At 48.1% G+C, this 27,861-nt stretch overlaps 1 protein-coding gene across 1 annotated transcript in view; it reads right to left on the bottom strand.

The window, feature by feature from the left end:
- Nucleotides 1-24,005, bottom strand: part of LOC127488881 (phytanoyl-CoA dioxygenase, peroxisomal) — a 36,412-nt gene extending 12,407 nt beyond the window's left edge. Inside the window, exons 1-5 of the mRNA XM_089312327.1 lie at nucleotides 23,911-24,005; nucleotides 4,630-5,520; nucleotides 4,074-4,132; nucleotides 1,701-1,811; nucleotides 939-1,107 (exon numbers count right to left, since the gene is read on the bottom strand). Of these exons, the coding sequence (XP_089168453.1) occupies nucleotides 939-1,107; nucleotides 1,701-1,811; nucleotides 4,074-4,132; nucleotides 4,630-4,704 (414 nt within the window). The 5' untranslated portion in view covers nucleotides 4,705-5,520; nucleotides 23,911-24,005. The remainder of the gene's footprint in view (nucleotides 1-938; nucleotides 1,108-1,700; nucleotides 1,812-4,073; nucleotides 4,133-4,629; nucleotides 5,521-23,910) is intronic.
- Between the last annotated feature and the right edge of the window lie 3,856 nt (nucleotides 24,006-27,861).

Here is a 27,861-nt window from a genome sequence, read left to right as displayed (position 1 = left end):
AGAACCTGGCTCCTGGCTTCAGATGGGTGTAGCACTCCGGCTGCAGCAGCCATTTGTGGGGTGAACCAATGAAAGGAAGACCTTTCTCTCTGTCTCTCCATCTCTCACTGTCTAACTCTGCCTGTCAAAAAAAAAAAAAAAAAAGAATGCTCTTTTTCAAAAAAAAAGAAATCTGATTTTTAAATCAAAGCATCCTGGGGCCAGTGCTGTGGCATAGCAGGTAAAGCTGTCGCCTGCAGCATCAGATTCCGATATGGGCGCCGGTTCAAGTCTCAGGGGCTCCACTTCCAATCCAGCTCTCTGCTATGGCCTGGGAAAGCAGTGGAAGATGGCCCAAGTCCTTGGGCCCCTGAACCCACATGGGAGCCCCGGAAGAAGCTCCTAGCTCATAGCTTCGGATGCGCCCAGCTCCAGCTGTTGCGGCTATTTGGGGAGGGAACCGGCAGATGGAAGACCTCGGTCTCTCCCTCTCTCATTCTGTAACTTCTATCTCTCAAGTAAATAATCAAAAGAAAAAAAATACATGAGTTTACGTATCGTGGCCCCAGTAACTTCACGCCCGTTGTCTTGGAAGGGCTGTGTCCCGTTCACCCAGAATTCTGTTCCTTCTCAACAGACACACGGCTCCTCAAGGCTGCCATCCCTGGCGCTGCGGGTGGGGTCATTCTCTGTCTGGGGAGGGGGCTGCTCTGGCTCTGGGCACTGTAGCATGGCTGAGCCCCGCTACTGTGGCATCCCCGGCTCCCACCCAGGAGAAGCCAACGGGAGCCAACCAAAAACCGCCAAATACCCACTGGGGGCCCAAAGCACCTCCAGCTGCAGACTACAGCGCTTAGAGCCACATGTGGGAAGGGGCAGGAGCAGCAGATCTGGGGGCAGGGGTGCAGGCTCACAGCCCGGTGATGCCACACACAAGCCCAGCACACAGAGCCTCTGACCTCGGGCAGGGTGCAGTATCTGAAGAGCTCCTCGTCTTCCTGGAAGTCCTGGACCTTGGTAACTGATTTCTCACTCAGGTTATGCTCCGATTTCACAATGGCCACATCTTTCATCACCATTAAGCCCGGTGGTCTCACCTCCTTTCTGCAGATTCTTTCAAACTCACTCCTAGGAAAATAAATTTGCATACGGTGTCATGAAGCCGGGCTCCCAGCACCTGTCCGGCCCCGCCCTGCCAGAGGGACCTACAGACTCCAGCAGCAGGTTTCCCTGCACAACAGAATAGTCCTGGCGACAGGGAGGGGACACGGCCACCTCAGACATGCCGGCCTCCTTACTGCCAGGCAGGGATCACCCTACCACAATGAAAACATTGCTCAGCTTGGCAAACCTGCAGGGAAACAGTTTTGTGCTTTTGGTTGCATGGTAAAAATGATGGCCACACGCCAGTCGCGTTCACCGCGTGCCAGCCCCCACTTGCTACGTTTTCCTTACTTGTCACTGTACTTAGTCTTAGCCACTGGGATGGCGGCACTGTCCCGATGGCCATTGCACAGATGAAATGTAGCAGGGAGGGGACACGCAGTCGCGGAAACCTAGGCAGATGGACCAGGACGAGGCCCTCAGTCTAGCCCAGAGCTCATACCCAGCTCCTAACAAAGTGAATCACTGCAAACACGGATCAGGGAGAGGCGGGTCTTGACTCGGGTCCTCATGCCACAGAACACACAGTTCATAACGAACAAAGAGTGCTACCGTACCTGAAGCGCTGAATGTCAGCATGCGACACCAGATTCTTAATGACCAGATACCCGTTTTCTTCATAAAATTTTCTCTGTTCTAGGCTTAGAACATTATTATCCAGAGTATACCTAAAGAAGAAAAGATTTCCAAATATCCTTATAAGAAAACAACATGTATCAAGAACCTAAGAAAGATTCATACTCTACTCTCCAATCTGTTATTTCTGTTCCTCACTGTAAGGAACTAATCTAAAACAACCTAAAAAGCAAGGACTGTAATTAACCCCCCAAAAAACTGCAGTAATAGAAGAAAAATTATCCGACATTATGAGCGTACTTCAAACAGTTTGAGGGAAATAGAGTAAAAATACAAGTTTATTGAGGTACAAAGAATTTTTTTGAAATCTATGCAGAGTATTTTCACAGTCTAGATTTTCCACAGACTTTTTGAACACCCCGGTATATCCACTCAATAGCTTATGACTCCAGCATTAAAAATAAAAGGCATGGGGCCAGTGCTGTGGCATAGCGGGTTAAGCCACTGCCTGTAGTGCCGGTATCCCATATGGATGCCAGTTTGAGACCCAGCTGCTCCACCTCTGATCCAGCTCTCTGCTATGCACTGGGAAAGCAGCAGAAAATGGTCCAAGTCCTTGGGCCCCCACAACCAACCCAAGTGGGAGATCCAGAGGAATCTCCTGGCTTTGGATTGGCACAGTTCCAGCCATTGTGGCCAACTGGAGAGTGAACCAGTGGGTAGAAGACCTCTCTCTCTCTCTCTCTCTCTCTCTCTCTCTCTCTCTCTGCCTCTCCTCTCTGTGTGTAACTCTTTCAAATAAATAAATATTAAAAATAAAGGGCATATGATAGTTTGGATGATGTTTCTTCTAATACGATATGAGGACCGTGATGTAAAGCCAAGACACTACTTGTGGAAAGACTGCAGGGGCAGGTGTTTGGAGCAGCAGCGTAAGTCATCCCCTGAGACACCTACATCCCATTCCTGAGTGCCTGGTTCGAGTCTTGGCTACTCCATCTCTGATCCAACTTCCTCTTAATGTGCATCCTGGGAGGCAAGAGATGATGGCTCAGCGGCTTGGATTCCTGCACCCACGTCAGAGACTTGGAAGGAATTCTGGGCTCCTGGCTTCAGCCTCGGCCTAGTCTCAACTACTGTGTTCCTCTGGAGAGTGAACCAGGGGGTGGTAGCTCACTCTCTCTTTTTTTGCCATTGTCTTTCTCTCTCTCTCTCTCTCCCTTTCAGATAAAATGAAAATACATCAATAAAAACTTAGAAGAAAAGTTTAAAACCTGCAACAATATATCAAAAATAATTTGTAAGAGTGAGTGCCTTTCAGCAATGGAATTATAGATGAGTATATAAGATTTTTGGTGTAATGAATATATGTGGTTTTTCAGATGGGAAACAATTCAATACACTTTTAATTTTCTGGTTGGTGCATTCGTAGAAGTAATCAAAGTGACAACATCCAAGTAAGTACACAGCATGTCCACAGACTCAAGCTACATAACCCACTCCTTGACGTGAGCCCTTCTGCTCTGTAACACAGCAGGGTACCTGGACTCTAGAGCAATTAATTATGCACTTGAAACCACGTAGAGCAGAAGAACTGGTATCTGAGAGGTAGAAAAACTAATTACCCCATTTGATCATTTTATATTGCATACATGTATCAAATTCAATATCATATCCCATAAATAAGTATAAATCTTAACCAGCAATTTAAAAATTGGAATTATTGCTAATATTTATTACAAGAAGAATATTTATGAAGGTCAAAGCTTTCTCTATCAAAAGTGACTTAAGATATGCCAGAGATGCTAGCTAGCTAATATGTCAATATAACTAGAAGCTAATTTAAATGTAATATATATCATGCCTGGGTTATTAGTTATGTAGTTTCTGATACTGTTCCTTCCTTCTGAAATTTACATATAGAAAATTAAAGTGAACACACGAAACATTTTCCCCAACTTTACTGATTAGAACTAGTTCTGGAGGACTGGTGCTGTGGTATAGTAGGTTAAGCATCTGCCTGTGACACCAGCATCCCATATAGGCACCGGTTCAAATACCAGCAGCTCCAGTTCCAAACCAGCTGCCTGCTGATGGCCCGGGGAAGTAGTAGCAGATGGCCCAAGTGCTTGGCCCCAGAACCCTCTTGGGAGACCCGAAGAAGCTCCTGGCTCCTGGCTCCTGGCTTCGGATCGGCACAGGTCGTGCTGTTGCGGCCAATTGGGGACTGAACCAACGGATGGTAGACCTCTCTCTCTCTCTCTCTCTCTGCGTCTCCTTCTCTCTCTGTGTACCTTTTTCAAATAAAATAAATCGTTTAAAAAAAATAAAAAATCACAGTTAGATCTACTTACTGGAATTTCTGAGGCTGGAAACTGGCAGGGGAAGATGTCCCTGAAGTGGGGTGGGCTACCTAGGACGTGAATTAAGGCAAATAAGGTAAAACCGAGGAGCAAGCCGTTCCGAGAAATAGGCCCCCCCCCCCCACCCCTCCGTGCTAGTTCAGTTCTCAGGAGAAAGGCATCTTCCTGAACAGACGCGGGAGCTCTGACTTCACTCCTGCTCGGACAGGTGCACACCGCGGCTAAGGCGCTTTGGCCTCTACCACCTCACTTCATCTTCACAAGGACCCTAGAGGTGGCCGGAAGATGCAGCACCCCCCGCTTTGGCATTTGTGAGCAGGGCTCTGGGCGGCCTCAGAGAAAATGGCAAAGTCCTCCTCCGGATCACCTCCCGAGACCGCAAAGCAAGAAACGGAGCCCCTAAGGGCGCACGGAGGATGGAGCAGAGACACGGCCTCCTCCCCGCTGCCCGGCTCGCTCTGGGGGAAAAGTGACCTAGAGGGGACGAGCACACGGAGGCCATCGCCCCGGGCCCGGGCCCGAGCAGCGCGCGCAGGCACAAGGATACGATGGCCGCGGCCGAGGGGTGGCCGAGGTGTCCCAGCAGGATCCTCAGGCGGGCGCCAGCGCGCAGCTGATCCATGACGGCGGTGCTGAGACCCCATGGCCTCGGACTTAACTCTGCAGGCAGCACCGGAGGCGGGGCGGCCCCGCCCAAGACCGGGGCGTGGACGCGCGCGGCACTAGGGATCCCTGGTTCGCCGCCCCGGCGTGGGCTGGCCGGGCCACCGGGCTGCGGGGACGTCCTCCCAGCGACCGGGGGGAGAGGGGGTCCTCCCGGCAGCACCCAGACTTGGGGGCCAGGGACTGGACGGAGGCCCTCCAGTGACCCGTGGCTGAGCGGAGAAGGGACCCAATCCGTTTAACCCCACGTGGCTCAACTTCCACTAACTGCAGAGCCCACGCAAAGTCAAAGGTTCACCCGTGCAAGTCACACGCCTGAGCCCTTTGGCCTGTGACCCCTCCTCCCCCAGAGCCCTCGAGGTAGCAGAAGGACCTCGGGCCTGCTCCTTGCCCTACTCCCTGTTAACCTCCGCCGCCTCCCCGGTCACCCCATGCAAGATCCTGATCCTTCAGCTGGCAGGCTGGGATCGCGGAGGCGCACCTGGCTTTTGAGCCCCACTTCAGAGGCTGAGCCTTGGAGGAGCAACTACCAGATGGGGAGCGGACCAACTGGTGTCTCCCTACCGCCCTCGCCTGGTGAGCGGTAGGAACTGCTAAGAAGAGAAAAAACCAAACTAAAAATATGAATGCCGCTCACCTGTCACCTACTTGGAGCTCAGACCTCGCCCGAACTGGGCCTGGCAGTGACTGCGTTCCCACCTACTTAGACCTGCACTGGTTATGCTGCTCTCAAATGCCCTCGTTGAGCAGGTGTGTGAAGATCCCCGCCTCGGCTCTGTTAAAACATTTTTTTAAGATTATGTTTCAATGTATGATTGTTACCGCGAGAAGATAAAATCCTTGAACGACTACAATCGTCCTTCATCTGTTTAAACTCCAAGGGATGTTCTTTTACTTCCTTCCTTCCTTCCTTCCTTCCTTCCTTCCTTCCTTCCCTCCTTCCTTCCCTCCCTTCCTTCCTTCCTTCCTTCCTTCCTTCCTTCCCTCCCTCCCTCCTTCCCTTCCTTCCTTCCTTCCTTCCTTCCTTCCTTCCTTCCTTCCTTCCCTCCCTCCTTCCGTTCCTTCCTTCCTTCCTTCCTTCCTTCCATTTCTGTTGGAGGCAGGTGTTGAGCCTAGGAGTTCAGAAGCCTGCATACCACATGGGCGTGCCTGGGTTCAATTCCCAGCGTCAGCTCCTGTCTCCAGCTTCCTGAGAGGCGGCGACGGCCCCAGTGGTTGGGTCCCTGCCCTCCACACTGGGTATCTGGACTGTGGCAGTCTTGGATTGAGTTTCTGACTTGAGCCAGCGCAACCCATGCCTTTGTGGGAATTTGGGGGAGTGAAACATCCAATGGGAACACTCTCCTTCTCTGTTCCTCTCAAAGACATTTTTAAAAAACAATTTTTAAACAAATGTGTTCATTTACGAACCCATGGGGAATTAAAACAATTTTTTAAATAAAGGGGTCATTTGGTTGATGTTATTTGCATTCTTAAGCAGCAGTTTGGACTACTTGGACATTTCCTGAGTAAGCATCTTCAGGAACTGTAGTGTTTATCTGGGGCCAGTGCTGTGGGTAGCAGGTAAAGCCGCTGCCTGCAGTGCCGGCATCCCATATGGGAACCAATTCGAGACCTGGCTGCTCCACTTCCAATCTAGCTCTCTGTATGGCCTGGGAAAGCAGTAGAAGATGGCCTAGGCCCTTGGGCCCCTGCACCCACATGGAAGACTTGGAAGAAGCTCCTGGTAGGATCCTGGCTTCAGATCGTCCCAGCTCTGGCTGTTGCGGCCACTTGGGGAGTGAACCAGCAGATGGAAGACTCTCTCTCTCTCCCTGCCTCTCTTTCTCTCTCTGTGCAACTCTGACTTTCACATAAAATAGATAAACCTTTATTAAAAATAAATGAAGTGGGGGCCGGCACCGTGGCTCACTTGGTTAATCCTCCACCTGCAACACCGGCATCCCATATGGGCCCCGGGTTCTAGTCCTGGTTGCTCCTCTTCCAGTCCAGCTGTCTGCTATGGGCCGGGAGGGCAGTGGAGGATGGCCCAAGTGCTTGGGCTCTGGACCCGCATGGGAGACCAGGAGGAAGCACCTGGCTGCTGACTTCGGATCGGCGTTCCTCCGGCCATAGCGGCCATTTAGGGGATCAACCAAGGAAGGAAGACCTTTCTGTCTCTCTTTCACTGTCTAACTCTATCTGTCAAACAAATTTTAAAAATGAAGTGTTTAATAATTATTTATTTAAATTTGAGTGGCAAAGCAAGCGAGCCGGATGCTGAACTCCAGACCCCGTCACCAATGGTCTACATCATATTGCCTCTAGGATTTCTTTTCTTTCTTTCTCTCTCTCTCTCTTTCTTTCTTAAAGAGTTATTTATTTGAAAGGCAGATTTCCAGAGAGGCAGAGACAGAGAGAGAAAGAGAGAGGTCTTCCATCCGCTGGGCCACTCCCCAGTTGGCTGCAACGGCCAGAGCTGCGGTGATCCGAAGCCAGGAGCCAGGAGTTTCTTCCCCGTCTCCCACCTGAGTACAGAGGCCCAAAGACTTGGGCCATCTTCTACTGCTTTCCCAGGCCATAGTAGAGAGCTGGATTGGCAGTGGAGCAGCCAGGACTTGAACCGGCGCCCATTTGGGATGCCGGCACTGCAGGTGGCAGATTTACCCACTATGCCACAGCACCGACCACACCCCCCTCAACAAAGGATCCCTGACACCTCCAAAAGATGGTGTCTCCCTTGCTGGAAGATATGTTCACATCCTAGTCCCCAGGAAAAGGTGAGTGTGGCCTTGTGTGGAAACATGGTCTGTTTTTTTTCCTTTCAGATTCAGGGTCCTGAGATAAACTCAGGCTGGGACCATTGGGGCTAGGCCACTGGGAGGCACTAAATCTAACACAACCACAACAAAAATCTCTCTGGGTGATTTGACATGCCCCTGCTCCCCACCCCACCCCCATCCTGTTGAGAATGGTGGATCTGTGGTATTTGGTGGTGAAGAAGGGGTGGGGAGGAAGGGACTAAGGAGGGAAAAGTCACACTCACACACTTGCACACACAACACATATGCTTCCCGTTTACTGCCATTCCTTTAGATCTGAATTACAATTTCAGTTCTGCACCAGAAATTGAGGTGTTCTCATGTAAGAATAATTAAAAAGAAAAAACAGGATAAAGACATTTCCAATAGCACAAACACAACTAAGCCATAGGCAGTGGTTTGAATACAACAATCTTGATGTGAATGGAAGGGGAGAGGGAGCGGGAAAGGGGAGGTTGCGGGTGGGGCCCTCCACCAAACACTGTAACTCCAAGAAGTTCAGACTCAGCGACCCATTAACAAAGAAAGCTCAACAGGACGCTTGCTTACTCAGAGGTTTCCAGCACACTTTATTTTGCAGACCACTGGCCTGCGGCTCGAGGACCAACGTCTGTATAAATGCCTGTGAAACGTCCTGTTAGCTTCAGTTCTGCAGCAGCCTCTCACACACCAGCCGCCACACACGGCTACAGTCCAGGCGCTGGTGCAGAGGGGCTGCCTCGGTTCCCACGGGAGGGCTCGGCCAGGTAATGCCTCTTCCAGGGAGCCTCCCCTTCCCGGGACGGAGCCTTGGGCAACAAGTGGATGGGTGTGCAAGTGCAGCTCTGGTGCCCGGAGCAGGAAGTGTTCAGGCCCTGGGAGAGACGCGGCGCTTTCTCCGACGACAGACACTCAGGGGCTCAGTGCCCCACGCTTCGCCCACGGTTCACCCCACAGGAATTGCCCCTGCTTGTTTACTGGGTGAAAATATAAGGAAGCCTCCGTTTTTTAGCCAGACAGTCAACACCTGTTAAATAGCCTATTGTTTCTAGAACTACAAAATTCAATTCAAGAAAATATAGGTCCCGTGAAAGACTTAAAGTTTTATAAAACTAAAATCTAGTTTTCCCCGATAAATTGTACTTTAGGCAAAACCCTCCCGATGCTTCTAAAATAATACTATAAGGGGCATCTGCTAATACAAGAGCAATTAAAAAATTAAATATTTATTTGAATAACAAGTTTAAGTTCAAGCTGTAATGTTAGCAATGCCGATTTTTAACACAGATCACAAAAAGCATGCACAAAAAAAGGACTGGTGCCAAGGGCAAAATACTGCTAAGAATTAGGCTAAATAGCTACTGATTTTAACAAAAGGCTTGCAATCATTATACAAAATATATAATGTATTTTTTCACTTTTATTTAATAAATATAAATTTCCAAAGTACAGCTTATGGATTGCAATGGCTTTCCCCCCACATAACTTCCCTCCCACCCACAACCCTCCCAACTCCCACTCCCTCTCCCATTCCATTCACATCAAGATTCATTTTCAATTATCTTTATACACATGAGATCATTTTAGCATATAGTAAGTAGAAATTTCAACAGTTTGCACCCACACAGAGCATAAAGTATAAAATACTGTTTGAGTACTAGTTATAGCATTAATTCAGATTGAACAACACATTAAGGACAGAGATCCTACATGAGGGGTAAGTGCACAGTGACTCCTGTTGTTGACTTAACAGATTGACACTCTTGTTTATGGTGTCAGTAATCTCCCTAGGCTCTTGTCATGAGTTGCCAAGGCTATGGAAGCCTTTTGAGTCTGCCGACTTCGATCTTATTTAGACAAGGTCATAGTTAAAGTGGAAGTTCACTCCTCCCTTCAAAGAAAGGTACCTCCTTCTTTGATGGCCCGTTCTTTCCACTGGGATCTCACTCAATTGTGAACTGAAATTGATCACATGGACTAGTGAGATGGCATTGGTACATGCCACCTTGATGGGATTGAATTGGAATCCCCAGGCAGGTTTCTAACTAACCATCTGGGGCAAGTCAGCTTGAGCTTGTTCCAAATTGCACATCTTCTCCCTCTCTTATTCACACTCTTAGATTTAACAGAAATCAATTTTCAGTTAAATTGAAACACCTAGGAATAATTATGTGTTAATTACAGAGTTCAACCAATAGTATTAAGTAGAACAAAAAAATAGTAAAAGGAATAAAGTATTAAGTTGTACATCAACAGTCAGGACAAGGGCTGATCAAGTCATTGTTTCTATAGTGTCCATTTCACTTCAACAGGTTTCCTTTTTGGTGCTCGGTTAGTTGTCACCGATCAGGGAGAACACATGATATTTGTCCCTTTGGGACTAGCTTAATTCACTCAGCATGATGTTTTCCAGATTCCTCCATTTTGTTGCAAATGACTGGATTTCATTGTTTTTTACTGCTGATAGTATTCTATAGAGTACATGTCCCATAACTTCTTTATCCAGTCTACCGTTGATGGGCATTTAGGTTGATTCCAGGTCGTAGCTATTGTGAATGGAGTTGCAATAAACATTAAGGTGCAGACCGCTTTTTTGTTTGCCCATTTAATTTCCTTTGGGCAAATTCCAAGCAGTGGGAAGGCTGGGCTGTATGGAAGGGTTATATTCAGGTTTCTAAGGAATCTCCAGACTGACTTCCATAGTGGCTTGACCAGTTTGCATTCCCACCAACAGTGGGTTAGTGTCCCTTTTTCCCCACATCCTCACCAGGTCGGTAGATTTCTGTATGTGAGCCATTCTCACCGGGGTGAGGTGGAACCTCACTGTGGTTTTGATTTGCATTTCCCTGATTGCTAGCGACCCCAAACATTTTTTCCTGTGCCTGTTGGCCATTTGTATTTCCTCTTTTGAAAAATGTCTATTGAGGTCCTTGACCCATCTCTTAAGTGGGTTCTTTATTTTGTTGTTGTGGAGTTTTCTTGATCTCTTTGTAGATTCTGGTTGTTAATCATTTATCTCTAGCATAGTTTGCAAATATTGTTTCCCATTCTATTGGTTGCCTCTTCACTTTCCTGACTTTTTTTTTTCTGTACAGAAACTTCTCAATTTGATGCAATCCCAATACTTAATTTTGGCTTTGACTGCCTGTGCTTCCGGAGTCTTTTCCAAGAAGTCTTTGCCGGTGCCTATATCTTGCAAGGTTTCTCCAATGTTCTCTAATAATTTGATGGTGTCAGGTCATAGATTTAGGGCTTTAATCCATGCTGAGTGGATTTTTGTGTAAGGCGTAAGGTAGGGGTCTTGCTTCATGCTTCTGCATGTGGAATCCAGTTTTCCCAGCACCATTTATTGAATAGACTGTCCTTGCTCCAGGAATTGGTTTTAGATCCTTGATCAAATATAAGTTGGTTGTAGATGTTTGGGTTGATTTCTGGTGTTTCTATTCTGTTCCATTGGTCTATCCATCTGTTTCTGTACCAGTACCATGCTGTTTTGATTACAACTGCCCTGTAGTATGTCCTGAAATCTGGTATTGTGATGCCTCCAGCTTTGTTTTTGTGGTACAAGATTGCTTTAGCTATTCGAGTTCTGTGCTTCCATATGAATTTCAGCATCATTTTTTCTAGATCTGGGAAGAATGTCTTTGGTGTCTTGATTGGTATCACATTGAATCTATAAATTGCTTTTGGGAGAATGGACATTTTGATGATGTTGATTCTTCCAATCCATGAGCATGGAAGATTTTTCCATTTTTTGGGATCTTCTTCTATTGCTTTCCCTAAGATTTTGTGATTCTCATCGTAGAGATCTTTAAGGTCCTTGGTTAAGTTTATTCCAAGGTATTTGTTTTTGTGGCTATTGTGAATGGGATTGATCTTAGAAGTTCTTTCTCAGCCGTGGCATTGCCTGTGTATACAAAGGCTGTTGATTTTTGTGCATTGATTTTATATCCTGCTACTTTGCCAAACTCTACTATGAGTTCCAATAGTCTCTTAGTAGAGTTCTTTGGATCCCCTACATAAAGAATCTTATCATCTGCAAAAAGGGATAGTTTGACTTCTTCCTTCCCAATTTCTATGCCTTTAGTTTCTTTTTCTTCCCTAATGGCTCTAGCTAAAACTTCCAGAATGGTATTGAATAGCAGTGGTGAGAGTGGGCATCCCTGTCTGGTACCAGATCTCAGTGGAAATGCTTCCAACTTTTCCCCATTCAATAGGATGCTGGCCATGGGTTTTTCATAAACTGCTTTGATTATATTGAGGAATGTTCCTTTTATACCCAATTTGCTTAGAGTTTTCATTATGAAAGGGTGTTGTATTTTTTTTATAATTTAAAAAATTTTTTTTTGACAGGCAGAGTGGACAGTGAGAGAGAGAGAGAGAGAGAGAAAGGTCTTCCTTTTCCATTGGTTCACCCTCCAATGGCCACCACGGCCAGCATGCTGCGGCTGGCGCACCACGCTGATCCGATGGCAGGAGCCTGGTACTTCTCCTGGTCTCCCATGGGGTGCAGGGCCCAAGCACTTGGGCCATCCTCCACTGCACTCCCTGGCCACAGCAGAGAGCTGTCCTGGAAGAGGGGCAACCGGGACAGAATCCAGAGCCCGGACCGGGACTAGAACCCGGTGTGCTGGCACTGCAAGACAGAGGATAAGCCTAGTGAGCCGCGGCGCCAGCCAAGGGTGTTGTATTTTATCAAATTCTTTCTCTGCATCTATTGAGATAATTGTATCGTTTTTATTCTGCAGTCTGTCAATGTGGTGTATCACATTGATTGATTTGCACACATTGAACCATCCCTGCATACCAGGGGTAAATCCCACTTGGTCTGGGTGGATGATCTTTCTGATGTGTTGTTGCATTCTATTGGCCAGAATTTTATTGACAATTTTTGTGTCTATGTTCATCAGGAATATTGGTCTGTAATTTTCTTTCAATGTTGCATCTTTTTTGGCTTAGGGATTAAAGTGATGCTGGCTTCATAGAAAGAATTTGGGAGGATTCCCTCTTTTTTGATTGTTCTAAGTAGTTTGAGAAGAAATGGTGTTAGTTCTTCTTTAAATGTCTGGTAGAATTCAGCAGTGAATCCATCTGGTCCTGGGCTTTTCTTTGATGGGAGGGCCTTTATTGCTGTTTCAATTTCTGTCTCAGTTATGGGTCTGCTTAGGTTTTCTATGTCTTCATGGTTCAATTTAGGTAGGTTGCCTGTGTCCAGGAATCTATCCATTTCTGATAGGTTTCCCTGTTTGCTGGCATACAAGTCCTTGTAGTAATTTTTGATGATTCATTTTATTTCTGTGATGTCTGTTGTCACTTTCTCTTTTTCATCTCTGATTTTATTTTTTGGGTCTTTTCTCTTTATTTTTTTAGTCAGTTGGGCCAAGGGGTGTCAATTTTGTTTATTTTTTCAAAAATCGGCTTTTTGGCTGATTTTTTGTAATTTTTTTTTTAGATTCAATCCTGTTGATTTCTTCTCTGATGTTAATTATTTCTCTTCTCCTACTAGATTTGGGTCTGGTTTGCTGCAGTTGTACTAGATCCTTGAGATGCACTGAAAGCTCATTTATTTGGTGCCTTTCCAATTTCTTGATGTAGGCACCTATTGCTATAAAGTTTCCTCTTAACACTGCTTTTGCCGTATCCCATAAGTTTTGATATGTTGTATTGTTATCCTCATTTACTTCCAGAAAGTTTTTGATTTCTCTTTTGATTTCTTCTATGACCCAGTGTTCATTCAGGAGCTTGTTGTTCAGTCTCCGTGTGTTTGCATACACTCTAGGGATTCCTGAGTTGCTAATTTCCACCTTCATTTCACTGTGGTCTGAGAAGCTGCATCACATGATTCTAATGTTTTGAATTTGCTGAGACTTGTTTTATGGCCTAGTATGTGGTCAGTCCTAGAGTGGGTTCCATGCACTGCTGAAACGAATGTAAATTCTTTAAGTGTAGGATTGAAAGTTCTGTAGATATCTGTTAGATCCATTTGGGCTATAGTGTCAATTAAACCTGCTGTTTTCTTGTTGATCTTCTGTCCGTTTGATCTGTCTATTTCTGAGAGTGGAGTATTGAAGTCCCCCAGTGCTATTGTATTGGAGACTACATCTCCCTGTAAGTCCCTTAGCATATGTTTTCAATAAACCGGTGCCCTGTAATTAGGTGCATATACCTTGATAATAGTGACATCTTCCTTTCCAGCGCTAGTGCGTAGACTCCACGCCTGGGCTCCCGAGCCGTGGGCACCTTGCCCTCCAGGTAGGTCCACCAAGCCCCCTAATTCCAGAAGAGTTTCCTCCGCAGTTTTTTTCCTGAACCTTTCCCTGAAACTACAGTATCTCCACTTTTATTAAACTATCTTTTCCCGGACTATCAGTGCACACCCTCATGATTCCGCCATCTTGCCTCCCTCCCCATATAAAATGTATTAAATACTACCATCCACACAACAGTCTTATTACTGATTTTATTTAAGAATTACTCCCCAAATGCCTGCAATAGCGAGGATTGGGCCGGGAGCCAGGAACTGCATCCGCCAGTCCCTATTTTTACTTATTTGAAAGGCCAAGAGAGAGAGAGACAGAGATCTTCCATCTTCTGGTTCACTTCCTAAATGGGCCAGGCCAAAGCCGAGAGCCTAGAATTCAATCCAGGTCTACCATGTGGGTGCCAAGGCCCCAGGCATTTCAGCCAACACCTGCTGCTTCCCAGGGAGTGCATTGGCAGGAAGCTGGAGGCGGATATGGAATGCAGTGTTTTAGCAGTGAGGCGAAACTCCCACTCCGGTCTGAGCTATCCGTAAGTGCACAGTTCAGCAGCATTGCATGCATTCCTCACATTGCACAACCACCACTGCTACCTATCCCCAGAGCTCTTTTTCTTTCCAGCTTGTAAAACTGAGCCCTGCACCCATCAACAATAGCTTGCCATTACACCTCCCAAGAACCAGCAGCCACCATTCCATGTTCTGTCTAGGAATTGGACTACTCTAGGCACCTCATGTAAGTAGAATTAGATAGCATTTGTTCTTTTGTGTCTGGCATATTTCACTAAGCATAAACTCGAGGTTCATCCACCTCAGAGCCTGTGTCAGAGTTTCCTTCCTTGTTTAGGCTGAACAATATAGTGTATGTTATGGGGCAGCCGTGGTGATGCAGCAGGTTAAGCCACTTGTTACTCTCTCTCTCTTTTATTTTTTTTTTTTTTTTACCAGACATAACCTACTGGGTATGAGGATTTGATTTACACTGTGCTGCTTGTCTTATGTGAAAAAGTGGAAAGGATTGGAAAGCCCACACCTCCTCCGTCCCTGGGCACATGTCAGAACAGTTTCAGGAAAGAGTGGATGGAGATTGAGCGAGAACTTGGTGCTCAAAACCAGGGCCACTGCACCTGCAGAGACTTCACGGACACCTCCCTCTCTGACCTCGGGAAGGCGTAGGGAGAAGAGAGAAGGTCTGAGAAGGCAAAGCGTGCACAGAGTTAGACATCAAGGACAGGAAGAGAACCAGCAAAGGAGACTGAGAAGGAACCCCCCGGAGGCTCTAGGAGAGTGGGGTTGAGAGCCCGCAGGGGAGGGCCAGGGAGATGAGTTGCTGGCAGGAGGCATCCCGCACATCTGGGGAACCTGGGCACTGATTCTCAGTGGGGTCTTTATGGCCTTGGAAACACCTTCTTTCAGGGGTCCTCAGAGTAGGTTTGGTGGGGTCAATCGGCAGAGAAAAGAGAGTACCCCTCATGTTCTGGGGTCACCCTGGCCTCCTCTCTTCCTCTCACCATCACATCTAACTCCGCTGCTTCTGTGTCTTCAACAAGGTCCACTGTGTCCATTCCTGCATTCTGCATTTGCTATGGCTGAGGCTGTCATTTCAAACCCTCCCATGCTGCTTTCCCTGTCGGGAGTGCCCGTTTTCTCCCCCTTAGCATCCTGTGAACTGTTTCCGGAGTCATCTTTCCACAATGCAAATCAGATCACATTGTCCCTCCACCCAAAGCCCACAAGCAGGGCTCAGCACAGCAATGGCACGTGCCACTCCCTTCTCTGGCAGCAGAGCTGAGATGTCATCCAGTTTTCTGCCAGCCATGTGTATCTGGACCCATCTCCAGCCCCTGGGGTAGGGCTTGATGAGTCAACTCAGTTAAGTAAGTCCCCTTGCTAATCATTGATTTAACAAGGGGTGTGTGAACTTGATGTGGTGGAGAAAGGATCCTTATGGGGTGTATGAGATTTGGGAAAAGGTTTCTTAGTTCTTAGTTTTTACAAAGGAACAAATATAAAGAAAGGATTCTAATCCCTTAAAGGAGACACAAGGGCAGGCACAGGAGGTTAGAACCCAGGCCTGCAACGCTGGCATCCCATATGGTCGCCACTTCGAGTCCCATCTCCACTTCCCATGCTCCACTTCCAATCCAGTTCTCTGCTATGTCCCTGGAAAAGCAGCAGAGGATGGCCCAAGTGCTTGAGCCCTTGTACCCATGTGGGAGACACTGAGGAAGTTCCTGGCTCCTGGCTTCAGCCTGGACCAGCCCTGGCTGTTGCAGCCATTTGGAGATTGAACCAGTGTATGGAAGACCTGTCTCTCTCTGTCTCTACCTGTTTCTGTAACTCTCTATTTCAAATAAGTAAAGTAAATCATAAAAATAATCAGAACACACAAAGAAGAGTTATAATTACTTTTTGCCTTTGAATGATGTTGTTCAAGGATGCAATGCCTGGGGCCACTATACCCATTCTTCAAAAATGAAAGGAGTCATCAAAATAATAAGGATAGAATAGGGAACAGATGAAAATAATCCAAAACTTTGATAACCAGTGAGCATTTTGGACCCCTTCCCTGGACTTCCAGTTATAAGAGGCAACATGTTTATTTTTACTGGCTAAGCCTACAGAGTTGACTTTGAAGCGTTCTTGCCACCAAAGGCATCCTGAACTACTCATCATAGAACACTACATCAATTGCAGATCACTTTGTATGACACCAAAGGGTGGCTCCCACATGCCCATTTTCCCTACACCCCCCACTGTCCCAGCCTGTGCGCTTGGCCACGTCACACTTGGAACCACCCTTCACACACCTGCTCTGGTGAGCAACCTTGCCTGTCCGGAACAATCTCCCTACTTCTTCAAGGTTGCTGTGAGGCACCCTGTTCTCCCGTGCCTCTCTCTCCTCACCACTCCAGGGGGCAGTTCTCCTTTTCTTGTGTCCCCTTGCACTTCTCTCCTTTTCACCCTTGCTTTCTCTCACCTCTAGGGCCGGTCTCACTCCACGCACATAGATTTTTGTGTCGTGCCTTCTGCCCCCACCCCCCCTTCACTTCTGAACTCCGTGGAAGCAAAGACCATGTCTGACTCAGTTGTGTTTCTGCCAGGGGTTACGACAGTGCCTGGCACATCCCAGTCACTCAGTAGATATTTGGCGATGGAGATTGATGGGGAGGATTTGGGCTGAAGCTGGGAGAGGCAGGAAAGGTGGCCAGGCAAAGCTGAGAGGTGCGGGCTGGACAATTGTGTATTGTGTGAGTGTGCACACACAGGTGGTAGCCCGGTGCCTGGTCTCTGTGTTGAAGGAATGAGGGGAAGAGTGGCTGTGCGAATATTGCAGGTGCCAGTGAGTGGGTGACTGTGGGCTTGTGTCCAGGAAGTCTCTGGAGTGAGGAGGAATGAGAGGGAGCTTGTTTGAGTCCCTGAGGGTGCCTGTGAGATGGTGGGAGTGAAACTCCAAGGACTGATTTTGGGACTCACCACTTGGGAAAACCAAAGGCTTTTGCTCATTCTCCATGCTTCAAACTCCTCACTCACCGCCACCCTTTCTTTCTATGGTTTTTTCTTTTATTGTAGTAGAACATATACAGCATAAAAGCTCCCAATTCAACCATCCTTACTGCAGAGTTCAGTGGCATTAAGCACACTCACTCTGTTCTGCATCTGTCACCACCCTCCATCCGTCCCAGAAGTTTCCCATCTCCTCCGAGGGAAACTCTGTCCCCTTAACAACAACTCCCCATTCTCCCTTCTCCATCCCCGACAGCCACCGTTCTGCCTGTCTCTGTGAATTCAGTTTCTCTAGGATCCTCATCTCAGGGCAATCATTTGATGTTTGTCCTTTTGTGACTAGTGGCTTACTTCACCTAACATAGCGATCTCGAGGTAGGTGCACGGTGTGGCATATGTCAGAACTTCCTTCCTTTTTAAGGCTGAATCATATTCCACTATGGATAGACTGCGTTTTGTTCATCCCCTCTGTCATCCATCTGCCTCTGTCATCGGACACTTGGGTTGCCTCCACCATTTGGCTATGGTGAATGATGCTGCTGTGTCCGTGGGAAGCTGAATGCCTCTGAGACTCTGCTTTCCATTCTGTTAGGTACCTACCCAGAAGTGGAGTCTGGGTTGGATCAATGTATTTTTTAGAAAGACTTGTTAATTTATTTATTTGAAAGGCAGAGTGGCAGAGAGAGGCGAGAAGTGATCTTCCAACTGCTGTTTCACTTCCCAGATAACTGAAACAGCTGTGGGTGGGCCAGGCTGAAGCTGGGAGCCAGGAACTCCATCCAGGTCTCCTACCTGTGTAGCAGGGACCTACATATTAGGGCCAAAATCTGCTGCCTTCCCAGGTGCATTAGCAGGGAGCTGGGCAGGAAGCAGAGCAGCTGGGACTGCAACTGAAACGCTAACATGGGATGCCGGCATTGCAGCAGGCAGCTTAACCTGCTGTGCCAGTCCCAGGATCATTGGCTTTCTATAAAAATTATTTATTTATTTATTTATTTACTTGAAAGAGAGAGAGAGATTCTATTTTTTAAGATTTATTTATTTTATTGAAAGGGAGAGTTACATAGAGAGAGAAGGAGAGACAGAGAGAGTTAGAGAGAGAGAGAGTCTTCCATCCACTGGTTTACTCCCCACTTGGCCACAACAGCTGGAGCTGTGCCGATCCGAAGCCAGGAGCCAGGAGCTCCTTCCAGGTCTCCCACATGGGTGCTGGGGCCCAAAGACTTTGACCATCTTCTACAGCTTTCCCAGGCAACAGCAGAGAGCTGGATTACAAATGGAGCAGCCAGGACTTGAACTGGCACCCATCTGGGATGCTGGCACTGCAGGCAGCAGCTTTACCCGCTACGCCACAGCACCAGCCCCAAGACGGTAATTATCCACTGATTCCTCCTTCAAATGGCTGCAACACCTAGGGCTGGGCCAACCTAAGTCAAGAACCTTTGGTTTCCCACATACTTGGGCCATCTTCCATGGCCTTCTCAGATGCAGCAGAGAGCTGGATCAGAAGCAGAGCAGCAGGACTTAGATTGGCACTCTAATAATGGATGCCTAGGTTGCAGACAGCTGCTTAACACACTGTACCCCAATGCCAGTCCAGATTAGTTTATTGTTAATAGAGGCATGTTGTCTAATATTCAGAATGTACTGACCACAATTACTTTTATCAGTTCCCTTCCGTGTGGTTGCCTTACCCAACACACACACACACACACACACACACACACACACAATTGGGACTATTAGCCACTGCTCGTGTTATTTAAGGAAGAAGCTGATAATATTAAAGGGTAATCAGGGAAGGGCAGAATCCCTGATCCCCAGCAATGCAGAGTGCAAACTAAGCAAATGCTGCAGTCGGACTGCCCTCTTGGCAAGGAGAGATGGGAACTCCAGCTGCTACCAGTGTTGGGAACCAGGAGAAGCTGCTCTGTTGGCCAAAGGGATGAAGCAGCAGCACAGAGAGGGGCAGAGCTAGGAGGCTGGGGGCTCCTGGCTTCCTTCCTGCATCATTTCCGCGGCTGCAGGGCCCGACTCTTCCTTAGGCGTCATGAAGTGGACCAGCCTCCTGAGGTTTGTGAAGTTCCATGCTGCTCAAGCCATCCCCTACAAATCAGTCCTGATGCTTGTAGGTCTGCCAACACAGGGACACGTTCTGCCCAACTCAGTACAGACTTCTGATTTAACTGTGTCCTTTTTTAAACTTTAATTTAGTAAATATAAATTTCAAAAGTACAGCTTATGGATTACAATGGCTTCCCCCCCCATAACTTCCCTCCCACCTGCAACTCTCCCAACTCCCGCTCCCTCTCCCATTCCATTCACATCAAGATTCATTTTCAATTATCTTTAGATACAGAAGATCAATTTAGTATATATTAAGTACAGATTTCAACAGTTTGCACCCACACAGAACCATAAAGTATAAATCCTGTTTGAGTACTAGTTATAACATGAATTCACATTGAACAACACATTAAGGACAGAGATTCTACATGAAGAGTAAGTGCACAATGACTCCTGTTGTTGACTTAACAAATTGACACTGTTGTTTATGGTGTCAGTAATCTCCCTAGGCTCTTGTCATGAGTTGCCAAGGCTATGGATGCCTTTTGAGTTCAGAGACATCGATCTTATTTAGACAAGGTCATAGTCAAAGTGGAAGTTCACTCCTCCCTTCAGAGAAAGGTACCTCCTTCTTTGATGGCCTGTTCTTTCTGCTGGGATCTCACTTGCAGAGATTTTTCTTTTTTCTTTTTTTTTTTTTTTTTTTTTTTTTTTTTTTTTTGCCAGAATGCCTTGGCTTTCCATGCCTAAAATACTCTCATGGACTCCTCAGCAAGATCCGAATGACTTAATGGCTGAATCTGAGACCAGAGTGCTGTTTAGGACATCTGCCAATCTACTGGGTCATTAAAAAATGATTATTCTTACAGTCCACCATGGTTATATTTCAAAAACATACACTGAATTCCAGTAGAGCTGGAATTTTTTTAAAAAAGGTTTATTTTATTTAGTTAAAAGGCAAAGTTACAGAGAGACAGAGAAAGGGATCTTCTATTACAGTATCAATCCCAAAATGGCCACAATGGCCAGGGCTGGGCCAGGCCAAAGCCAGGAGCCAGAAACTCAGAATCTGAGTCTTCCATGTGGGTGACGGGGACTCAATTACTTGAGTGATCACCTGCTGCCTCCCAGGGTGACATTAGCAGGGTGCTGGAGTCAGGAGCTGAGACAGAACTTGTACCCAGATACTTTTTTTAAAGATGTATTTAATTATTTGAAAGGCAGAGTTACAGAGACAGGGGGAGAGAGAGAGAGAGAGAGAGAGAGAGAGAGAGAGAGAGAGAGAGAGGAGAGAGATCTTCATCCACTGGTTCACTGCTCAAAGGCCACAATGGCCAAGGCTGGACCTGGCCAGAGCAAGGAGCCAGGAGCCAAGAGCTTCTTCCAAGCCTTCTTCATGGGTAGCAGGGGCCCAATCACTTGGATTGTAATCCATTGCTTTTCCCAGGCCATTAGCAGGGAACTGGATAGGAAGTGGAGCAGCTGGGACTTGAACCAGTGCCTATATGGGATGCTGGCATTGCAGGCAGTGACTTTAACAGCTATACTGCAATGATAGCTCCGCCAAATGGCTTCATTACCTCTGTGTATATTGTCCACCCTCACTAAATTCTTTTATTCAAAAGTGGAGGTTGTGACCCACCACTAGTCAGGTCCTAATGCCAGAGGTTGACCTAATGCCAGGTGATGAGTCTGTTGTGTCTAGGGGACCGAAGTCATGAATGTTTGTAGAAGGAAGACCGCCCAGCCCCAGCCTCACTACCTTTCCCTCTGCTGTGCTCTGGTTGGGGTCCCATCTCCATGCAGGCCAGCATGAAAGTCAGACGTGTGGTCAACACTCGCCGGGAGTTGCAATGAGTCCTGATGGTGGCGCTGTCCTCTTCCTCACTGCTACGTGATATGGCCTGGAGCCCATCTCTGCTCCACCATGATGTGTGGGTTCAGGCATGGCCTCCAAGCCACAGAGACAGAAGTGTCCCTTTCTCTCCCCACCTCTATGGCAGCCAGTAGAGGCTTGCATCCAGCAGAGCCTGTCCCCAGCACAGGGGCCTCAGGGACAGGGCTGGGGGTTAGAGATCTCACAGATCCCAACAGTCATAGCCCAGTCTGTCCCTTTGCACTGTGCCCACCCGCTCTGCACCCCTGGCTCCCAGCCTCATTTGGGGCAAATCCCTGTGCCCCAGAACATCTGCAAACAACAAAGTCCATTTGCTGTTCTCAGGGTCTGGGTCAGCTTCTGATGTTTGCAACCAAGACAGCTGACTGCTCCTGACACACACGCTTGCCCAGAATCCATGAAGAGATCACATCTCCCCTCGTGCCTTCAAGCAGTTCCCTTCTGGGCAGCAATGACACAGGGATGGCAAATGATGGGTCTTAACAGGTGACTCTATGCAACTCAATTCAAAACCGGCCACTTCAAGAAAACAAAAGGAGCCGTTCTGCACACTGAGGAGGGTGTACAGAGGGAGAGGCTGGCAGAACCTTCTGCCCATTTGCAGGAGCGGTGGGGTATGGGTCTCCCGAAGCACCGCTCCTCAGGTGGGGGTGCTGCTTGCCAAGTTGCAGGGCTGTGTGCTTTGCTGAAGTTGTATGTTCATCTAGAGCAGAGCAGGCGACCAGAGCCCCAGCCTCAGGCTGGCAGACAGCCTCTTTGTAAATAGAGTTCTGTTGGGTCCCGGCCATGCTCCTTGAGTTCCTGTTGTCTCTGGTGGCCTTCCTGCCCCAACGGCAGAGTGGAATCAATGCAGCATGTGGCCCAGGCTGCATGGGGGAAAATATTGAGCATCCGGGTCTTGACAGGACAAGCTTGCAGGCTCCTGACCCAGGGCCCAAGTATGCACCTGACTCGATGGAAAGTTCTGCTTGTACCAGAGGGTCTTCACAAGGTTCATAGAAAATGCATGTTATGAAAACAGGGCACATGGATTTCAAATTGTGGCACCAAAATACATGTGTTTTATTTCCATTTTCTACCAGTGTTTTTTAAAGGACTTCCATTGTCCTGGGTCCATTCTCTGTTGTTCTTAATTTCTTCCTGTTTATTGTCTCTTTTTCTTTCTCTCTGGAGAGTTGTTTATTTATTGGAAAGGCAGAGTGATGGAGAGGAGAGAGGGGGAGACACTGGCTCACTCTCCGGACGGCCTCAACAGCCTGGTCAGGGCCAGGCAAAACTGGAAGCCTGGAGCTCCATCCGGGTCTCCCACATGGATGACAGGGGCCCAAGTACTTGGGCTGTCTTCTGCTGCCATCCAAGGTAGATAGCAAGAAGCTGGGTCAGACGCCGAGCATCAGGGACTCGAACCTGCTACTAGAAGTAGCCACTTAACCAGCTACACCACAACATTGGCCACATTGTCCATTGTTTCAGTTCAAAAAATCACTTTAGTTTCTACACATTTGTGTGGTTTACATAAAAAAGGAATACAAAAAGTCCTAAAAAAAAAAAAAAAAAGGCCTGCACTGCGGTTCACTAGGCTAATCCCCCACCTGTGACGCCAGCACCCCAGGTTCTAGTCCCAGTTGCTCCTTTTCCAGTCCAGCTCTCTGCTGTGGCCGAGGAAAGTAGTGGAGGATGGCCCAAGTGCTTGGGTCCTGCACCCGCATGGGAGGCCAGGAGGAAGCACCTGGCTCCTGGCTTTGGATCGGTACAGCACCAGCTGGGGTGGCCATTTGGTGGGTGAACCAACGGAAGGAAGACCTTTCTCTCTGTCTCTCTCTCTCTCTCACTGTCTAACTCTGCCTGTCCAAAAAAAAAAAAAAATTCCTGTTCCTGTCTCTCCTCACGGGCCACCATATTCCAAGAAATGACAATCCTCAAGGGGAACAGATAAAAGTCTGAACTTTTTGGAGGCCTGAGGAAGACCCTGGATTCTCTGAGAGCAAAGATAGGCCTCCGGAGCAGAGCAGTTAGAATGACTGACCTCACAGCGGGGCTGGAGCAAGGGCTCCCCGTTCCAGGTTGTGTAAGAATCACCTGGGAGCCAGGGTTCGCAGTGTACATTTTGAGTAGCTGCAGTGCCCACAGTTGGGTCTCTAACACCAACCTCCAATAAGAGGAGCCAGGGCTCATGGGAGAAAAGCCTGGTGACAAATAGGTAAGGAAAGATACAGGAGGAGCCTGGAGCATCCTTCCAGTCTCAGAAAGTAAGGAAGAGCTAACAGATTCAATGAGGCTTGCACTGTGTGCAGTTGGTAAAGCCACCGTCTGCAACCCTGGTATCTCCTAAGGGCACCAGTTCATGTCCCAGCTGCTCCACTTCAGATTCAGATTCCTGCTAATGCCATAGAGAAAGCAGCGGCAGAAGGCCCACATACTTGGGTGAGGAATTAGAGGATTAATATGCAGTTACAAAAGGCCTCTGTGGGAAGAAGAAAGAAAGTGCTTGTGTAAAACCTACCACTGCCCCAAGAAAATGATTGATAGAGAACATAGTGGGTCCTGTACCCATAGGCAACCATATGAGAAACTAGGTTCTGGCATCACACCAGACCACAGCACACAATAGCATGTCTCAAGTGCTTCACATCCCATCAGGTAGGCATAACCTACCTTAACTGGCCAGGTCAACAATACTTCTCAACTGTCACATCTCACAGGTAGTCCACATGGTCAAGTTTGCTAACTGGTCAGGAACCATGACCCCTATGCAAGAGACATAGAGAAAAACAAAGCAGACCCCTGGCATATTGAAACTGTGTAGAAGAACTGATCAGTTGCTGTGCACTTCCTATAGAAGTTCCCAATACCCGGACCTGGATGGACCCCACCCTGGAGGACCCCTCCTGAAAAGCGGGAGTCTGCTTCTCATAAAATCTGCTTTCACTTGCTTTTCTCACCCCATTTGCTATCCACATCATAATTCTTACTTATCGTGAGACAAAGGCCCAACTCCAAGCTCCTATAACACTTGGGCCCCTGCCCCCAGTGTGAAGACCTGGAAGAAGCTCCTGGCTCCTAACAAAGAGAAAGGCCTTCCATCTTATGGTTCATTACTCAGATGGCTGCAACAGCCAGGGCAGGGCAAGGCCAAAGCCAGGTACCAGGAGCTTCATCTGGGTCTCCCACATGGGTGCTGGAGTCCAAGTACATGGGCTATCTTCCACTGCTTTCCCAGGGACATTAGCAGGGAGCTAGATAGGAAATGCAGCACTCAGGACTAGAACCATGACCCATATGGTATGCCTGTACTGCAGGTGGCTGCTTTACATGCTACACCAGAATAATGGTCCCCAAGACTTTTTTTAATGACTTTTTTTAAAGACTTATTTATTTCACAGGCAGAATCGGAGAGAGAGAGAGAGAATCAGAATCTTCCATCTGCTGGTTCACTCCCCAGTTGACCACACTGCTAGGGTCGGGCCAGGCTGCAGCCAGGAGCCGGGAACTCCACAGGGATCTCCGTGTGGGTGACAGGGACCCAAGCCCTTGGGCCATCCTCCACTGCCTTCATAGGCGCCTTACTAGGAAGCTGCATCAGATATAGAGCACCCAGGACTCAAGCCAGCATGTACATGGGATGCCAGCCTTGCAAGCAGTGGCTTAACCTGCTGTGCCACAATGCCAGCCCCTGGCCAAGGCTTTCTACCTCCACGTTGGTCAGTCACAGGGAAAGGGCATGACCTTGGTGGAGGCAGCTCTGCCGCGGAGGCCATTCCCAAAGAGGCTGGCATTTGAAGGCTGTTTACTGACAGTCCTAGCAGCGGCAGGAATTGTGTTCTGTATTACTGAGTTAATCTGTGCAGTGCGGCACTCCCCACCCCACCGCACCCTCGCCGCAATATATCATCCTGTGAGTCCCATACAAACAGCCTACAGAGCAGTCATATTGTAGCTACTTTATAGATGAGGAAACAGGCTCCGAGAGGTCAGCTTGCTGGGAATTGGTGGGCCTGGGGTCGCACAGCCTCCGCTGTTGTGTGAAACCCTTCCTCTTGCAAAGCATCCAGCCTGCAGGCCTGGCGACCTTCAGGGAAGGAGGTCCATGGGACGGCTGCCCCAGGGCTTCATGTATGAGGCGTTCCTCCTTAGAGCCTGCCAAGATCTCTTCTGATTTATCAACGTGGCCCTATGAGCATGGAAAACGGCTTTTTAACGTCTCCTCAGCCTCTTCACCAACTCCTTCATTAGGTTTCTCTAACCTTCCAGGCTTCAATCCAACTTGACCCCAAACAGGTGCATTCATTGGAGTCATTGTGAAGTCACAGTCAACTTTCAGTTGTCTGTAGAAGTCTGCACTAAGAATCTTTCAGTCAAAAATATTGAACTCGGGGCTGGTGTTGTGGCACAGTGGGTTAAGCCTCTGGCCTTCAATGTCGGCAACCCGTATCAGAGTGCAGGTTCAAGTCCTGGCTGCTCCGTTTCCCATCCAGCTGTCTGATAATGGGCCCGGGAAAGCACTAGAAGATGGAATTCCTGACTCCTGACTTCAGCCTAACTCAGCCCCAGCTGTAAGGAGAGTGAACCAGCAAATGAAAGCACTTCTCACTCTGCCTTTCAATTAAATAAAGCTTTGAAAAGAAAGAAAGAAAGCACAGTGGTGGTTTCCAGGGGCTGGAGGCATGTGGAAATGTGGAGTTACGCTTTAGTGGGTGCTGGATTTCCATTCTGTAACATGAAAAGTGCTCTGGAGATGGATGGGGGTGATGGTTAGACAACAAAATTAAAAATGTTTCATACAGAGCCGGCGCCGTGGCTCAATAGGCTAATCCTCCACCTTGCGGCGCCGGCACACCGGGTTCTAGTCCCGGTCGGGGCGCCGGATTCTGTCCCGGTTGCCCCTCTTCCAGGCCAGCTCTCTGCTATGGCCAGGGAGTGCATTGGAGGATGGCCCAGGTGCTTGGGCCCTGCACCCCATGGGAGACCAGGAGAAGCACCTGGCTCCTGGCTCCTGCCAGGATCAGCGCGGTGCGCCGGCTGCAGCGGCGGCCATTGGAGGGTGAACCAGCGGCAAAAGGAAGACCTTTCTCTCTCTCTGTCTCTCTCTCTCACTGTCCACTCTGCCTGTCAAAAAAAAAAAATGTTTCATACAAATAAATTGTGGTGTTTAAAAAATGGCATATGGGGGGCCAGTGCTGTGGCGCAGTGGGTTAACGCCCTGACCTGAAGCGCCAGCATCCTATATGGTGCTGGTTTTAGTCCTGGCTGCTCCATTTCTGATCCAGCTCTCTGCTATGGCCTGGGATACCAGTAGAAGATGGTCCAAATCCTTGGGCCCCTGCACCCACATGGGAGACCCAGAAGAAGCTCCTGGCTCCTGGCTTCAGATCGAGAAACTCTGGACGTTGCAGTCATGTGGGGAGGAAACCAGCAGATGGAAGACCTCTCTCTCTGTCTCTACCTCTCTCTGTAACTCTTTCAAATAAATAAAATAAATCTTTTTTAAAAATGGCATATGGGTGCTGACGCTGTGGTACAGTGGATTAAAGCCTTGGCGGGAAGTGCCAGCATCCTATATGGGCACAAGTTCGGGTCTCTGCTGCTCCACTTCTGATCCAGCTCTCTGCTATGGCCTGGGAGGGCAGCAGAGGATGGCCCAAGTCCTTGGGCCCCAGCACCCGCATGAGAGACCCTGAAGAAGCTGCTGGCATCGGATTGGCTCAGCTTCAGCCATTGCAGCCATTTGTGGAGTGAACCAGTGATGGAAGACCGCTCTCTCTCTGTCTCTACCTCTCTCTAACTCTGCCTCTAAAATAAGTAAGTCTTAAAAAAAAAAATTTATGTTGGGTTGGTGTTGTGGTATAACATGCTAAGCTGTTGCCTGCAGCACCGGCATCCCATATGAGCACCAATTCGAGTCCTGGCTACTCCACTTCTGATCCAGCTCCCTGCTAATGTGCCTGGGAAAGCAGCAGAAGATGGCTCAAGTGTTTGGGTCCCTGTACCCATATGTAAGACCCAGAAAATCTCCTTGCTTTGGACTGGTCCAGCTCCAGCCATTATGGCCATTGGGGAATGAACCAGCAGATGGAAGATTCTCTCTCTCCTTCTCTCACTGTAACTCTGCATTGCAAATAAATAAAATGAGTCTTTTTTTAAAAAAAGTTATGGCAGGCCAGCGCCGCGGCTCACTAAGCTAATCCTCCGCCTTGCGGCACTGGCACACCGGGTTCTAGTCCCGGTCGGGGCGCCAGATTCTGTCCCGGTTGACCCTCTTCCAGGACAGCTCTCTGCTGTGGCCAGGGAGTGCAGTGGAGGATGGCCCAAGTGCATGGGGCTTGCACCCCATGGGAGACCAGGATAAGTACCTGGCTCCTGCCATCGGATCAGTGCGGTGCGCCAGCCCCAGCACACCGGCCGCAGCGGCCATTGGAGGGTAAACCAACGGCAAAGGAAGACCTTTCTCTCTGTCTCCCTCTCTCTCACTGTCCACTCTGCCTGTCAAAAAAAAAAAGGTTAAGGCAAATACAGCAAAAAACAAACCTGATTTATGTGGAAGAGTTTCCATAGGGGCATTTTACAATTGAAAAAAAAAAAGGACACAGGGATGAAAGGTGAGTTGAG

Source organism: Oryctolagus cuniculus, chromosome 13, assembly GCF_051225735.1.
Source record: "Oryctolagus cuniculus isolate XC-2025 breed Fujian yellow rabbit chromosome 13, ASM5122573v1, whole genome shotgun sequence".
In the NCBI taxonomy this organism is placed as follows: Eukaryota; Metazoa; Chordata; class Mammalia; order Lagomorpha; family Leporidae; genus Oryctolagus; species Oryctolagus cuniculus.
Note: the sequence above shows the minus strand (reverse complement) of the source record. Positions and strands in the feature narration are given on the sequence as shown.